The sequence below is a fragment of the Lepidothrix coronata genome, unplaced genomic scaffold (genome assembly GCF_001604755.1).
Source record: "Lepidothrix coronata isolate B3197 unplaced genomic scaffold, Lepidothrix_coronata-1.0 Scaffold49, whole genome shotgun sequence".
Classification (NCBI taxonomy): domain Eukaryota; kingdom Metazoa; phylum Chordata; class Aves; order Passeriformes; family Pipridae; genus Lepidothrix; species Lepidothrix coronata.
The window spans coordinates 1,426,149-1,443,192 of NW_016690229.1; the positions used below are offsets into that span (position 1 = coordinate 1,426,149).

The window sequence follows — 17,044 nt, forward strand, 5'->3', positions numbered from 1 at the left end:
GACAGGCTCAAGAGATTCCTGGGCATTTTCTGCTCAGGCCAACACTGCCCAAGGTTTTTTACACAGTTTGATGTTTATCACTTGGGCCTGATGATGCTGTGCCTGAAGGTTGTTTGGATGGAGCTACTTTCTGAAAATTGGAACATGCCATGAGATTAAGGGAGTTTGCATGAAATGCCCTTTCAAATTGAAAATGAAGAGTTGTTGACATAATAATGTTGAAATCTATCAGTTCAGGGCTTGACTGAAAGAAAAATCTTTGTCCTGGAGCAAGTTCTTTAACAGACACAGTAATTCTTAAAAACAATTCCAAGTTTTCTAAAAGATTCCTTTCTGTAAGGTTTGCATTCACCTCAGGTGTTTCCTCTCTTCCTAACTTGATTTCACTAAAAAAAAAAAAATCTTCACTTCTGTCAAGTTTTCCTATACAGAAGAATTTTAGATTTCCACATTTAATTTCAAGTAAAAAAAAAAAAATGGGAAACACAGTTCTCATTCTCCTTCAGCTGCAGTAACAGGCCTCAGCCCTGGGCAGGGTGTGAAGACAGGGAGCTGTCAGCTCCAACACCCATCACACAGCACAACATCCCTGCAGAGAGGAGACCAAGTGAAGGGGTTTGAGCATGGCCAGCATTGGGCATGTGGCTTCACAGGATGGCACTGACACTTTGTTGTAAAACTCTGAGCATCCCATCAGTCTGTTGAGGCGACAGCAGATGCTCGTGCTTTGAATAGTGCATTTTGTTATGAATATAAGAGCATGTTTCTTGGCAAATTTAACCATCCTGTGCAGCTCCATCACCCCTCTCCCTTCCCAGGGCATCCTGCCCTGGTCGTGCTGTGCCAGGTGATGGGAGCCAGGGAATGCAGAGCCTGCTGTGTCCCAGCACGAGCGCTCAGGCACCAGCTGGGGCAGCCAAACACAACATCCCTTTCCTTCCTTAATCCCCATCACTTTGTGCCTGATCTCTCTGTTGAGACAGGCTGTCAGTGGTTGCTGTGTGACCTGTCTGAACACCCTCTGCTTTAACTTCCCCTGCGAACATGTTATTTCCATTACACGGAATTCACACCTCTCTATTTGCCCAGGAGCTCTGATTTCCCCCAGAAATTCCAGTTGCTCCTTCAACTGTTTTTCCCTGGATGCCATTGACTTCTATATATAGCACAGTACTCTCCATGTCCTCAAAAATCTGTTTTCCAGTGAAGCACATCGGGTGCCAACCACAGCCCAAGAGGGGCTCAGAGGAAGCAGCAGCTTCCCGAGGGGCTGTTGAATATACAAAAAAATGTGTTCTCTGTGTTTCTAAGGGCACCTGCCAGAGCCCTGCTGTTGGATCAAAGCACAGATCAAATATTTGGCATCAGCCATATCCCTCCCTGAACAACTCCACCTGCAGGCAATAGAATATGCTATTTTTAAATATTTATTCCAGTCATTTGTATCCACACATAAATAAAACTTCCCTCTCCCTGCAGTGAATATCTGTTGGCTCACAACTAACTCTTTGATTCCTCAAGCAACGAGCTGATCTAGTTTCCCTTTCAATTTTGCCTTTGGGCAAGAAAAACTTTGCAAGAGTTATGAATCAAGTGTATTTGAAGGTACCTTCCTTTCTGGAAAATGTCCTCCAGCACCTTCCCAAACCTTGCCAGACTTCCCTCTGAGTGTGCCTTGTTTTGCCACTGTTCAGCAACAAAGAAATCTCTTGCAAGGACTTCTTTTCTGAGCTGTTCAAAACAGAAGGAAAGTTTCTGAGAGGTTCTTAGACATCCAAAGCAAAATTTTGGCATTCAGGGAAAAAAAATAAATCCTGCTGGCTTTAGATGGCTTAATGTCACCTAATTATTTAAGAACCTCAGGATCTGCGTCTCAAATAATTTGATTCAACACCCGTGTTTCTCCTAAGAGTGACCTTGGGAATCCCTCTCCAGGTCAATGTGTGCAACTCCGGGTGCAGTTACCTGTTCCTTTGAGTAATTTGGAGCTGATGCAGACGGGAAGGTGGTCTTGCCCTTTCCAGCTCCAAGGTGTCATCCCCCAAATACATGTTCATGCCACCTTCCTGCTGTTGACTCCAGTGATTTTGTAGCCAAGAGGTGAGTCAGAGCAGCTCTGATCCTACTAAAACCAACCCTGCAAGAAAGGTTTTTGTCTGGATCAAAGTCTCAGGACACAAAGCAGGATACCTGTGAAGGACAACAGCCCATAATTAGTCTGTGAACCCACAAAGTTCTTTGGGGTGCAATCTCACAGGGCTTTTATTGCAGGTGAGCAAACCACACCTAAAAAAATTCACGACTCCCCTATTCTTTTGGAATTGGTGTGAACAACTCTGAGGGATAAGTCCTTTCCATTTCAGAAGAATTCAACTCCCACTGACCCCTAGTTAAAGCAGCTGCTGCCCTCACTGTCTAAATCAAAGCATCACATATAAAGAGGGCTGAATAAATGAAATATCCTTACAATTATGGGCCTACTTTATTCTTGTAACTCTATGGCACTTCCTCTCCCTGAAAAATCCTTTTCAATCTGCACATAAATAGGTATTTAGTAGACAGGTAGGATGAGCAGACACCTCCACAGAGCTGCAGCACTTCTGGATTTCATAAAGCTGATAAAGTGATATTTCACTTCACTGCAAATGTGAAGTCTGCACTTCTTATCAGCCTTTTAGAGGGCAAGCACTTAGATGTGAACTTTGAAATGTTAAACTTCATTAGGAAAACTAAAAGCCAACTTCCCATCATATGCTTTGAACCACAGAAGGTTGGAAAAGACCCCCAAGACCATCGAGTCCAACCTGTGACAAACCCCCACCTTGTCACCCAGCCCAGAGCACTGAATGCCACGTCCAGTCTTTCCTTGAAGCTCCAGTGGAAGATCCCAATAAGAGTGTTCAGGGTGTTCAGTTACTTGAGAAATTTATATCATCGTATTCAGCGATTTCATATAAAACATCTCCTGATATCTCCTATTTTCTTCTCTTTGCTGTTGTTAATTTTATTTTAGTGGAGTGAAGTGCTTTGAAGCTTTTCACTTGTGTTGAAATGAGATGCTGAGTGCTGGTATCACAAGGAGAAATATGAATTGAAAGCTTTTCTTTCCTATTGCTCTGACTTTCAAACACAGCCAGAGGGAAGACAGGATTGTTCCAGAGCACCAAAACTTGGCACCTCCTGAACAGAGCAGAAGGTGTGTATGAGCCCAACTATCTTGTCATCCTGCCCAGAATCTTGCTCCCAAAGTCTCCCTTATTCTACTCCTGCTCCCATTTAAAATGACTGAAATTTGGATCCCAGCTGAGGTCTTCTCCTGTGCTTTATGGCAGGACAGACAGTTTAATCCCACCAACCTCAATGTGAGGAGTGTGTTTGGTGTCTGCAGCCTGTGGTTGAATGTCCTGCAAAGCCACCAAAGCAGATCCCAGTTCTAGGGTGGCCTTTGCCCATGGGTTGAGTTGACTCTTGGCTGACTCCTGATCAGATATGTGGGGACCTTTGCCCTGGAAAGAAGTGGGACAGAGCCTGATTCAGGCATTGACCTCATCTGCAAAACTGTCTGCGATTCCCGTCGGTAGAACTGAGATAACAGTAAGGGCTTTTTTTGTAAGAACTTGGAAGCCATGATAAGTGCAACTCACACTGCCTGAGGTTTCTCGAAGACTTCCTTCCATTATTTCCATTAAATTTAGGGAACATTTTTCCTTTCTTCACCTTGAGCCACTCTGCGCTTCTAGAATTCCATCCCACAGTGAGGGAACCCTTTAGTCCAAGGCAAACCAGACCTACACCATTCCCTTGCTTCTCTCCTGTTTTCCTGTGGAACACAGTTCAGCAGCAGGATGAATCAGATGTGACTTGCTTGATTCACTATCAGGTTTCAGGGCACCTAATCTGATAGTGGAGGGCAAAGTATCACAAACATGCAGCTGGGGACCAATTTGGGGAGACCAAGGAGTAACTCAGGTACTCCTGGTTCCCCTTTATTGCCCTGTTCTCCCTGCCAGCAGCTGACTCTGCTTCCTTCCCTTCTCCCCTGATGTGTGGAGGCTGCAGTTCACTCAACACATGGAACAATTAGAGGCAAAGAGTTCAAACTTGTTGAGAGGGACGTGCCCAAGAAAGCACAGCAAAATTTACCCCGATTATACATTCCATTCCCCACTTGTTTTGACATTGTCCCTTGGAGAAAAATATTTTGGTTTAGAAAGAGGTCTCGTTGCTTTCCCTGTCAGGAGGAGGATTGCTCCATCTAAACCCTACAATATAAAGTTGTCTAAAACTCCTTCTGGATCCAAATCCTGCAGCTGAAGTTTAACTTGTTAAGTTGTTCCAAAGCCACAGGTTAGTGATCATGCAGCTGAGACAAAAAACATGGACAAGAGCTGAACATAAATGTAGTTCTTCCTCTGCTGGCAAAGAAGAGGACAGGAATATAGAAAATAAAGTCCAGATAGGAATTATATGAGGCACTAACACGGTTCTGGGTGAACAGACAAGAAAGAAGTGAACAGTAATGCAGAAATATTCACATAAAGAGTACGGACATTTTGGGAAAAGTGCACTGTAACATTGAACCAGCTCCCAAGTGTGGTCTCCATCCTCACCACTTACAAATCCCTGCCCAAAGAATTGCACTGTTTTCATAGTGACTGACACCAGTTTCATGTGACTTTACATTCTCAGTTCCAGCAGATGGGATTGCTGGTTTGTACCTTGGAATATGAAAGGGATTGAAGGCAGTGGGGTTGCAGCCCTGAGCTACAGTAGAGAGAGAGGAGGGATGTCAGCCTGGACAGTCAGGACATGTCCTCCTTCCAGGCCAAAACAATTCAGCAACTCTGTTTTTCACTCACTTGAAAGCTGATACTCAAAAATGCCCAAGAATAAATGTAAGGGAATAAGAATAATGCTCAGTTTCGTAATATAATATTCATACTTTTCCCCAAGCCTTGCCTGGAAGGCTACATTTAAAAAATTTGAATGCAGCAACCCACACCTCAGTATATCAATCCACAAGTTATCAGAAGAATACACAAAGCCAGGGTAAGAGATTAATGAGCTGCTTGCAGCTTCAATCTCAATAGGCTCTTTGTCTGAGTTATCTGAAGTAAAAAGGCATCTTTTCTTCTAAAGGTATAACTCTTCCATGAGTTTTGAATATGTGTGCCACAAATTGCTGGAAATTGTTAAACTTCCTCCGTTTACAGAAAGTGAGAATGCATTAAAAAACCCCACCCATACTCCTGCAGTCCCACTAAGATCAGAATGATGGTTCACATATCTAAAATTAAGAATGTGCTGAGTTGTTCTCCAAAAATTTGTCCTGAAATGAACTTTAGCTGTGAACAGTTGGCGGAATTACTTTTTCAGGTTTTGGGTAATTTTGCCCCATTAATCAAAGTCAGCACTGACACAGATGAGAATTCTACCTCTACTTGTTGAGCACAAAGGTCCTTCTCAGCATGGAAGGAGACAAACCAGGACACATTATCTGTCAGGTAATCAGAGCAGTGAAAGGTGTACACAGAGACTGACTCAGAGCCATGGAACAGCCAGATTATAATGAACAAAACACAGATCAAAATGCCAGGTTGTCAGTCCTGAAAACTTACATTCTTTATCCATAAAAAAGCATGGATTAGTTGACTCCACCTTTGTCTATACCATTCCCATCAACATGCCCAAGGCCTGAGCAGAATTAACTTCCTTTTGGATGGGTAAACCTCCTTCACTTCCTTGCTGAGAAAGTTAATGTGGAGGCCAATTAATTCCAATTATTTTATGATCCAACTCCCTTCCTCTGAGGAGTAACCGTAGGAAATGATAACAGGGAAGCTGAAATGAAAATTCTGAATGAGTAACTCATTTCAAAGCAGCAAAGAACTGCACTGAATTTATCCAGCTGACCACAGGTGAAGGGTTTCATAGACATTTATTAATCTCAGAGGCATCACACTGGGTTTCTACTGCTGAAAAACGAGGGGAAAGGAAGCCATGTGGGTTTCTTGATGTGGAAGTCTGGCTTGGTCATTCATTATCTGTGTAGTTTGATAATTACCTATTTCCTAGGTAAACTGCTTTGGACATTTACTTTGAGGTAGCAGATTAATGAAGTTCTTTGAAAACTTCAGGAACTTGAAAATCTACAAAGCTTCCGGAAACACAATTTTCCAGGTCAGTGGTTATTGTACTTTCAGAAATCCAGCAGGCAGCACTCATTGGTACCTCAGCTTGTACAGAATTAGTCAAAACCTTCCTCACAGCAGCACCTGTACAGATCTTTGAGTCCCCTAAATTTAAGTAGCAGGAATAATAAGCAGGCCAGTAAGTATGAACCTGGGATTTACTACACGGGAGCAATAAAGGATTTCGAAACAGCTGATAACTGGGCTGTCAAGGTCAGTTCAACGAGATAACACCTCTTCCCTCTGCTTGTCTTTAGGAGTTAAATCATCAGGACATTTGTGTGCCTGGAATCAAACAAACTGTTTCTGTTTACACTTGTTTCATATTGGCACAACTCCGCTGGCTCTAATGGAGTAATATTAGCTTATACTGTTATAAGAGGAGACTTGGTGTGTGTTATTGTCACAGCAGCTTGGGTAGATCCCCACACACAGCTTCACACGAGCTGCCAAAGCTCCCTGGGGGTTGTTCTCCCAGCCCACCTTTCCCAAGTCCCCAGTGCTCCCAGCCCCCAGATCAGTGTCAGCAGCACGAACTCCAGTTGCTCTAAGGGGCACATGGCAACACAATTTTTGGAAAAGCTCCATCCTCACAGTGCTGCAGGATTTTTCTTACACCACCAGTCACTCAACCTGAGGCTGCCTTCCCTTTGCAAAGACAGAGCAGGTTTTGACTGTCAGATTTGCCTTCACGTGACCACAGGCTGTCAGTCACAGTGCTGCTGGATGGCATTTCTTGATATATATATTTCTTTTGATTCTGCAGAGGTTCGAACTATTTTCATCCTTCCTCGAAACTTTTAATGGATTTTATCTTGTCATAATGGCAGAGAAATGTAACAATCCCATCCCTGGAGACCTCAGTTCTGTGCACGCCAGGGAGAAATGTGCTCAGATACAGAAACTCCTGACAGAGCATTCATTGGGGTCTCACAGGATTATACAGAGGGAAAGGGGCTGAAAGCTTGGATTTAACTCATTCCTGAATACTGGTCTTGGCCTGGATTGAAGGAATAGCAGAATTAAAGGCACAAACGGGGTTTGGCACCAAGGCTCTGCCCTGCAGGGCTTAACTCCTGGTACTTAACCCAGGACCCACCTCGCTGGGGCTGGGTGTGCCAGGCAGTGCCCACCAGACCCTCCCACCAGGAGCTGAGCTTTCCAAACTGTCTCCCAGCTGACTGTCACAATCCACACAATCCAGCAGCTCTAGGTATCATAAAGCAGGAAATTTTCACTGCAGGATTAAAGTAGAACTTGGTAGAATTTCCAGCTCAAGCCCATTGAGGATGTCAAGCAGAGGGATGAAAGTACCACAGCAGCTTTTTTGCAAGAGGTTGCCATGGAAGGCAAGGTTTTTGTAAAGCTACAAAGACTTTATAATAAACTATGGAAGACTAATCATAGAAAAACAATAGAAACCTTTATTTTATTACAAAATTGACTGTTACCAAATTGACTAGAAATATTCAGATAATACACAAATGGCTTTATACATTTTAATAGGGCTACATTTCCATGTCTAACAACAGAGGAAAACAAACAAAACACAGGGGACAGACCAACAAATACTAAGAACTTGGATCATTCCAGAAAGTAAAAAAATAAAAACAACCATTCATGGTTATGTATATACAAAGCTGGACTTCAAACTGCATCATTGGAAAAACTAGCGACCATAACAACTAGCATATAATATTACCTGCAGGGCAGTGACAATTTTAAGCTTTAGATACAGATACTGCAGTCTCCACAAGAAAAAAACCTATTTGAAATATTCAGGATCCTCATTTCCTGGGAAATTGTTCTTTGAAAGATACATTTTATAGTACTCATCTAATGAAGTCACTATCCTGTTAGGATAATCAGCATTTAACAGTGGCAGAACCCATAGGATTCCAGTGGTTCCATTTTTGAATGAGGCCTTTTCATGCAATAAAAGGCCGTTAAGGTTTGACAATAAAGGTGGGATAAAATGGTTTGTGCAGGAATCAGAGGCCTGAAACTCCCTGGGCAAGAGCAGAGATTGTGCCAGGCACAGCACTGTGTACAAATGAAAGTACTGTGCAGGCATGAGGAATAAATCCTGTTATGCACATTTTTCCTTATATTCCTATATAACACCAGGGAAATATCCTTCTTTAATTATCCTGATTTTCAAGCCCTGTTTTCAGCTTAATTCCTGACTGCCATCTCACATCTCAGCTTAATCCGTGGTGTTGGTGATTGGTAAGAACTAAACCAGTTTCTTCTCCCTTAAACTGCCTTCCCAAGCTCTTCCACTCTGAGCTGACAGGGCCAGTGCAGTCAGGACTGAACCCAAACTGGGAGGCAGCTCTTTCCAGGCTGCTCTGTGGAAGAGCCCGAGGCTGCAATAATTTCCCTGTGCACTGACAAGAACTGTCCAGAGCACTGCACAGCTCGTTGTCCTGGGCAGGCCCTCAGCTGCACTAAATCACTGTATTTCCACAGGTATGTGAATGCACGTGATGTTTTTCTTTCCTTTTAACACTGGATGAACTAACTAACCACATTTTCCCAATAAAACCATATGGGAGCTTTTCTTGGTGCTATTTCTGACTCTGCAGTTGTTCAAGGGATGGGTGTTGCAATTCTTCACTGGCTGGTGGAGCCTCCACAGCTTTGACTTCTCCAGTTGATGCCTGTTTTTTAAGAGGAGGCAGCAGCAGGGTTGTCATTTATTTTTCTGCAAGCTGTACTGAAGAGAAAAAAATCTATATTGTGATCAATTATTTCAAAGTAAACAGCACTGAGAAAACTTCAGTTAAAGGAGTTGATGCTCAGATTATACTGAGTGATTTTCTTCCTGTGGTGTTGGCCAGCACAAAAATATCTTCCATAGTACTTAAATGTCACTTGATTTCTAATTTGAGGATTTAATTCTAGGTCAAAGACTTGGTTTTTCAATTTAGATTGTTAGACAAATAAGCTATTTTATCAGCTCATTTGTGTAAGCTCATGTGAGCAGAGAAAATCTTACATTCGATTTTATTGAACAAAAATATATAATAAGTTGCAACATTGCATAACTATTTACAAATAGATTTTTTTCTTTGTCCTTATGCCTAAAATCAAGTTTTGTTATCTAAACTCTGCAAAGCACTGAGGTACTGTTCCTTCACTAAGGCTATTTAATCTGTAAATTGATGCTCAAAAATCAAAGGCTATTTTTCAGGAAATTTCTTGTAGAAGTGCAGTGGAGAAGTTACATTATAACAAAATAATGGCTATTGTTTTCTCCAGCAGTGTATACATTTTGATTTTGCCCTTTCTGATCTGCATTATTGTTAAAAGCAATGAAAATTAATGATATTTCATCCATCTCCCATCGAGAGGATGAAGATTAGACAAACACCTGTTGCCTTGCACTCCCAGTTCTATGGAAATTCTGGACGATGCTCAAAGCCAGGTGTGCTGTGCTCCAAGAGCCCCGTTCACTCACCTCATCTCCTGTGGAATGCGATGGGCAGCTCCCGGCTGGGAATGAGGATTCCCGAGTGCAGAGTCTCCACCGGCCTCTGGTCAGTGGCCACGACGTGGTATTTGCGGACGAGCTGAAACACAAAGTTTCCATCAGTGTGCTTTGTTAGAAGCTGAATGCCCACTGTGCACAAAATGCTCTTTTTTTTTGGAGTGTTTACCCAGCAAAGGGCCAAGTGGAGCTGCAGCTCTGCCACGCGGCGCCCGATGCACATCCTCTTCCCCATCCCAAAGGGAACGTGGGAGAACGGACGGATCAGGTTCTTCTGGAACCAGCGCTCTGGTCTAAACTGAGTCCAGTCGCTGAAGTACTCCTCATTGCAGCCCAGGGCATGGCTGTTTATCATCAGAACAGTCTAGAAACAAAGAGAGTCTCGTTACAATTTGTCCCAGAGCTGCCAAGTGAATCAGGTCGTTGATGGAAAGAACCAATGCAACAGTAAAGGCGAGGCAGTTTCCTCAGAAGCTGCCATGCAATTCCCTGAGGATTAATCCGAACGCAGAAAAAGTCACGGTTTCCTCAGAAAAAATCATGAGAAAACTGGAAAAAAAAAATATTTGAAGCAGCACAGCAAAATGTTTTCTGACCAATATTTCTGCCTGAATCCATCAGCAGTGCAGGCAGGTTTGGGGTTGAGTTTATGGGAATCTTTGGTGTGAATTCCTCACTCCTTATGCCAGGCCTCATCCTTTGGCAAAGTCAATTTAAAACTGAATTATGACCAACTTCTGCGGTTTATAAGACAGTTAATAAATGGCAAAACACCCTAGTAAGTTAAATTCATTGCCTTACCCCTTTGGGCAGCACATAATTTCCCAGAACCATTTCCGTGTCGATGGTGCGAGTGGTAAATGGCACTGATGGGGTTAATCTACAGTGAGAAAAACACAATGGGTTAAATTTGCAGCATTTTTTCCTCCAGTATCTCTCATAGTTCACCTTAAACAACCAGATGAACAAAATTATGTGTACTAGAAGATTCTTACCCCTCTGGTACACACAAGCTGGTAAAAAACTTTGTGATCGTTTTGCTCTTATTTAGGAATTTTACCTCATGGACTCTTTCAGACACGCTTTCAGGTAAGGCATATTCTTCAAGTTCTCAGCACTTGGAGTCTCATTAGCAGCCAAAACATTCTTTATTTCCTGGAAAAGCTTCTGCTGGACACGTGGATTGCGTGAAATGTTGTACAGAGCCCACAGTAAACTATTGGCTGTCTGAAAGAAAAGAAAAAGAAATGTAAGACCTCCATTTGTGGTGACAGAAGGAAGAAGTTGCCAAAAGTTCAAAGCAATATTTATGGCTGGTCACTGATTTATGATATTTTGAAAGCTTAAGTGATTATGAGCCATCCCAGTTGTTCTCTAGGAATGATGAGCAGAAGAACAAATCTATGATTTCAGGTAAATATTCGTTTGCACTTGGGCCAGCAAAGCAGGATTAGCTCCCTTCCAGGTGTCAGGATGGTTGGGTTATGGAGGCAGGCAGGCAGTGGAAGGATTTGAAGCTCTTGCAAAGCCAGGTTTACCGTCTCCACCCCAGCAATCTGGAGCTCTGCGATGGCAGCGTACAGCTCCTTCTTGGAAAGTTGTCCTCCAGAGTAGATGTCACACAGAAAATCCTCCTGAGGGTTTGCAGAGTGTTTTTCCAGTCGACAGTCAATGGAGTGTTTGGCTGAGGAGGGAGGAGAGGGAGGTAATTAATGGAAAATCAGTAAAAATACTGTAAAAATAAAAACAAAACCACGTCTGACATGCAGGACCTTGAAAGGAGGTGCCAAGCTGGGCTCATTTTGCAAGCAGTGAATAAATAGCAAGTATATTTATACTGAATAAAGTATGGTATTTTCAGTCTTTAGACAAAAAACCCAGTCCCAAAAATCACTTTTGAACAGAAGAAATTCCTGCAAACTCTTAGAATTCTGCTTTCTTAAATTAGGAAAGGAAATCAGTGAGACATTGAGCGAAATATTTAGCAAACAGAAATACAAGTGTGTGAAATTTATTGCCTCGGGTTTTCAAAGGGGATCAAGGTGTTAAAAAAATCAAAGAGACTTAGTACTCAGACTCCCTGGGGGGAAATGTAAACCTTTGATTTACAAGGGGAAGGCACAAAGAGATGCCAAATTTCCACATGCTGGGGATTTTTTTTTTAAATACAGAGAAGTAGATTTTGCCCAACACCTTACAGTTCCTAGTAAGGAGTTATTCCTGTCAAGTGAAGGTGTTAAACTTTGTTTTTTCTGAACAAAACTGTTATAAAGTGTCTTTCCTAAACCCCATAAATTAAGAAGCAATAAAATAAGTGCACATGGGGCTGGCTTGACCAAAAGTCTTGAAGTATCAAGTACTCAAATACAGCCATCCAAGTGCCAAAATCTTCCTCAATTTTTAGTGACACTTGTCAGTGTTTAGCAAAATATTAAAAATACAAACTTGACTTCATACCTGGAGTTAGAGTAATTTTTTAAACCTTGAAGGCCAATTCATCTTAAATAGTAAAAAAAAAAACATTGTCAAAAAGCCAAACTGTACCTTACAATTTAAATTGCTTCTAAGATTTACAACCATATTCCAGGTTGTTCAGAAAACCTGTAATGTCTTTATTGTTTTTTAGCTGACAGGTTTTGTTGTGTATAAAATTCTTGTTTCTTGGGAAAACAACTCCCTTTGAGGTCCCTTTGAGGGAAGTCCCTTTTCTCACTCATATACTTGCCTTTAAAGAGATTATACACTTTCTGGCTATTTTATGACAGATTAAAGTGGAATTAACTGCTGGCTCCCAATATCCTGGGGCTTCCCTGGGAATTGAGTATTGTCCCACAACCAGACGTGAGTGTTAGTCATAAAAAACCTACTCCCATGTTGGAATTAGTCTGTGTTTAGTGCAGCAAAGCTGTTCCAATCCGTGCTGAAGTGATTAACAGCAGCATAGAACAATAGCAAGGATGAAGAGAGTTAATTCCACCAAGCAGGAAACAGAGATAAAGGAAAAGAAGAGACATTATGTTTAAAACAATAACCTGTTTTAAATATATCATCCCATGCTTTAGTATGAGCTTGCCAGACTTTTGTGTTCAGCCCCTTGTGAAGTTCCACAGGGGTCACCATCATCATCCCAAAAGTGGCCATCATCTGTGGTGGAGAAAGAGTTTGGGAAATCTGTCTTTAATCTATACTTATTTGCAATCTCTGAACGAAATGAGACTGTAAAGTAGGAGGCAGTTTTCAGGAAGGCAAGATTCTGGCAGATTTTCCATTCTGGAGAGAAACGATGGGTCTTAACCTACTTAGACCATATCCAGCTAAAAATTAGGGACAATCAGGAGGACATGAGGCTTCTCCAGTGGGCAGTGCATCTTCTCTACTTTAGGCACCTGTTTAGAATGGCACAAGCTAATTTTTGGCAGTGCCTCTCTCTCCCTTGACAACAAATGGAGCTAAAAAATTAGGCTGGGCTAGATGCCTATCTTTTGGATGACTAAAATTAGGCAGGTTTGTATCACCAGAGTCCAAGTTACAGCAAAATCCACAGCAGGTTTGCCTGCAGGAATGAGTAACCTCCAAATCCAGCAGTTTTGCATAATCCCACACAACCCCAGCAGTCCCACCCAGCAAAGAGCAGCGTTGCACAACAGGTGTCTCAGAGGGAGAGCAGAGTTAACCAACCAACCTGCCAACTCCATTTCCAGGATTACCCTGATGTCCATACAGCAGTTTTCCCTGTCAGGTTTAGGCATCACATAAATGAGACAGTTCAGCTGTTCAGGATTAGCTTTGCACTGTAAGTGTCACTTTGGATGTGCAAAGCTGCCAATGCACAGGTAGCACAGAAGCTCGAGGTGCTGTTTTTCAGGTGACTCATTTAAACTGCTGCCTCTCATTAGCAGGAGGGGTAGAAAATCACTACAGCCCCAGGACAGACTCTTCCATACCGTTTTTACTGCCTTGATGAAGTTCAAACTTTCTTCTTCCACATCCTGCTGCAGGAGGCCAAACCTCTTTCCATACAGCACCAGACAGATACCTGTTGTTAAGCAGTATTATAATTAAATGATGTAAGAAAAAGTGTGTGTGTTGGTCGTCATTTGTCGAGGAATGGCTTGGATTATCCTTCTGGAAAATGTTCCATGATACACACCTGTGAGAGCAGCACTTTCTAAACACCTTCTGCCTCTTTTCCTCAGACTCAAGTAGAGTATCCAGCTAAGGGGATACTCTGCACCCCTGATCAGCACCACTGATCCCCTCACGAGCAGCAGAGCCTTCTGCCATGCAGGGCTGGCATTATTTGGTAAATAAGATATTTGGCAATGCTACTGAAGAGAACTGAGTGGCAGGAAAACTGGGCCTGAAGAGGTCATCTCCTCCAGCATTTCCTAGGCCATCTCCTCCAGCATTCCTAGGTCATCTCCTCCAGCATTTCCTAGCCCTTCCCACAGCCAGAAACCACTTGCAAACACTGACAGCATCCCACACTCCACCAGTTTCCACCCCTTTCCACTTGCCTTTTCTTCTTTTTTTAAAGCTCTCACTTCCTATTTGTCCTTTTCCAAAATCAGCCTTCACCACTGACAGGGGAAAAAAAAAAACACTTTCAGGGCCTCAGTCCACAGGCTGCTGAGCTGAGCCAGCCAAGAGCAGATGGGTCTGGCAGAGCTTGTTCAGTAACGCACCACAGCCAACATCCCTCTTTTTGGGAACCACTGAGGCTGTTTCTTCTGCCCTAGGTCATTCCTGGCAGATTCCATATAAAACTTTCTAAAGATGGAGGCTCCTGACTTGGTAACTTATTCCAGTGCTTCCGAATCCCAACGTAAACATCTTAAATGGGATTTTCCAAGCTTTGTCTGCAATGAGCACTTCTTCACTGTTATTGGATCATTTCATTGATCTCGTGCTGCTGGTAATTAACAAATATCAGATGGACAAAACCAGGTCATGTGCTATCTGATCCTAGTCTAGATAAATGCACCATGATTCCCTCAGGTTTTGGATTTATGAGCCATTACAATGTTTGAATGTTTCTAGTAAGTCATACAGGTAACTAAACAGAGGAATCTGTGTAGCTGCTGATGAATTTTGCCTGTGATAGTTCCCTGGATGTTCTGCAACTCAGTTTCCAGGATATTGTAGCCAACAGTTTGGAAATAATCAGCCAATACATTCATCCCTGATCACACTGGAACTGAAATGCCATGGCAGGTGCACCATACTCAGACAAAAAATGACTTACTTTCAAAGGACCATTTGTTGAATTCTGAATATACATCTTCCATCTGTCCATTTTGGTTACATATTTCATCTATTCTGCGCATGAAATCCTCCAGGACCTGAGCAGTGGAAAGAAGAGAGAGAAAATAAGGGATAAAATGACATCAGCTAATAGAAATTCTGTGCAATTCAGCATTTCAACTGTCTTTTAAATAGATAGCCATCTTGCCTAAGAGAGGAATCCTTCTGTTTCCTGTTCTTTGAACAAGATTCAACTTCCCCCTGTGTGAATGTATGTTTGGATTTTACAGACTCTTGTGCTATCATGGCTTGTACTTCCATAAGCTGAGCTTTCCTCCACAGGGATGAAACACTTCACTCTGGGGCAACACTGGAGTTTCACAATGAAGAGAATTAAGCTGTTTATCACAGATGCTCCTCAAACTAGGTGAGGAACACAGAGGTTAAGGAGGTAGGTGTTCACTGATGGGGGTGGAGACATAAGAATGAAGGAGTAAAGGCAAAAACTACTGAATGCAAGAGAAGTAGGTAAAAACTGCTTGCAGGAGCCCGTGTCATTGTGGAATGATCTCACTGTTCTGTGGAGACAGACAGTCTCAACTACAGGTTTCTGTGTGGTCTCACTTTTGGTCAGACCCTGGCGATGAGTTTGTACTTGTTATTCCCTGAACAATCTGAGTATGAACTCGTGGTTTTATCACTGCACAGAAAATCAGCAGCTATCCAGAGAAACCGGATCTGCTTTTATTCCCCAGGTTTGCAGAGGATAAAGGAAGGATTTCTCAAAGCCCAGTACCTCATTGATAGCCGTATCCAGCTTCACAACTTCCCTGGGCTTCATTAATTTCTTTTGAAAGGCACTTCTTACCCTCTGCCAGTCCTTTCCTTCCCTAGATTGAAATAAAGACAGCGAGGTTGGGAAGCGAGAGATTTAAAGAAGAAGGAAAGAAGAAGAAAACCCCAAACCCGTCGCACGTGCACCACGACACCGCTGATGCTTCATCGCACCGACACCGCCTTGTGCTCCTTGGGAGGGGGATGAGCCCCGGGAGCGCAGCCCGGGGAGCGGAGGGCGGGCTGGAGCATCCCCCGGGCACCTGGGACCCGCCCTATCCCGCACCGGCTCCCCCGCACGGCAGGGACCAACCAGCCTTCCCGGCACCTCCCCGGGATGCTGCGGGTGGCACTTACAGGATGAGCAGCCCGTAGCCCTCGTCGCGATAGTCGCGATAGGCTTTCCAGGGCTTGATCTCGAGGCGCTGGGGGCAGGCGCTCTCCCGGCGGTACAGGGCTTCCAGGAGGCAGGGCGCGGCGATGTGCACCGAGTCGAAAGCCCCCAGCTTCATGCGGAAAATCTTCCCGAACCTCCGGTGGTACTCGGCCTGGGGGCGCAGGGGAGACCCCCGCAGTGAGTGCTCCCCTCGCCGCAGCACCTTCATCCCCATCATCCCCATCATCCCCATCCCCGTCCCCATTCCTGTTCCCATTCCCGTCCCCATCCTTATCCCCGTCCCCATCCTCATCCCCGTTCCCATCCCCGACCCCGTTCCCATCCTCGACCCCGTTCCCATCCCTATCCCCATCCCATCCCCAGGGCTCTGCCGCCTCACCAGCGTCTCGTGCTGCCTCTTGAGCCCCCCTTTCCAGAGCACGTCGGGCAGGCTGCCCATGAGGGGCCAGCTGGGGGGCCCGGGCAGGGTCTCCGCGGGCCGCAGGGCGCTCAGGGAGGACGCGGGGGCTGCGCGGCCGCAGGTGCGGGCGGGGAGGCGGCGGCGGAGGAGGAGGGTGATGCCGCGGCCGCCCATGGTGACAGCGCGGTGCCAGCGCCGCCCGCTATAGGGACATTTATAGCAGCCGGAGGTGCTGGACTTTCATCGGGGCCAATGGCAGCCCTGGGTGGGGTGGGGTGGGGCGGCTGCCCCGGCCCGGCCCGCGGAGCCCGCGGGGCAGGCGGGTCATCAAAGGGTTCAGGCGAGGCAGGAGGGCACCGAGCCAGCGCCCGCCGCGCCTCCGCCCGCTCCCGACCCGCCGGGCTGCGAGGATGCGAGATCCCAGTCCCCGCTGAACTCCCGGGGGATGCGCGGCCCCAATCCTCCGAACTCCCGAGGGATGCGCT

General features: G+C 44.5%; 1 protein-coding gene across 1 annotated transcript; it reads right to left on the minus strand.

Moving 5' to 3' along the window:
* Positions 1-7,678: 7,678 nt before the first annotated feature.
* Positions 7,679-16,307, minus strand: LOC108497526 (1,25-dihydroxyvitamin D(3) 24-hydroxylase, mitochondrial). The gene is made up of 11 exons (XM_017815204.1): positions 16,120-16,307; positions 15,725-15,818; positions 14,930-15,026; positions 13,629-13,720; positions 12,717-12,828; positions 11,223-11,368; positions 10,745-10,911; positions 10,486-10,564; positions 9,854-10,048; positions 9,655-9,766; positions 7,679-8,905 (listed from the first exon to the last, which is right to left on the minus strand). Exons 1-10 carry the CDS (start codon positions 16,272-16,274, stop codon positions 9,656-9,658), a joined length of 1,248 nt encoding a protein of 415 aa, XP_017670693.1. The 5' UTR covers positions 16,275-16,307; the 3' UTR covers positions 7,679-8,905; position 9,655.
* Positions 16,308-17,044: the final 737 nt, after the last annotated feature.

Bases quoted from the DNA above. Each gene is read 5' to 3' on its own strand.
- LOC108497526 (XM_017815204.1), bottom strand. From the start codon at position 16,274: ATGAAGCTGGGGGCTTTCGACTCGGTGCACATCGCCGCGCCCTGCCTC. The intron at 13,721-14,929 runs GTAAGTCATTTT...GCTTAACAACAG, and splicing joins CAACAAATGGTCCTTTGAAA to GTATCTGTCTGGTGCTGTAT. The intron at 10,049-10,485 runs GTAAGGCAATGA...CTTTGTTTCTAG, and splicing joins ATTATGTGCTGCCCAAAGGG to ACTGTTCTGATGATAAACAG.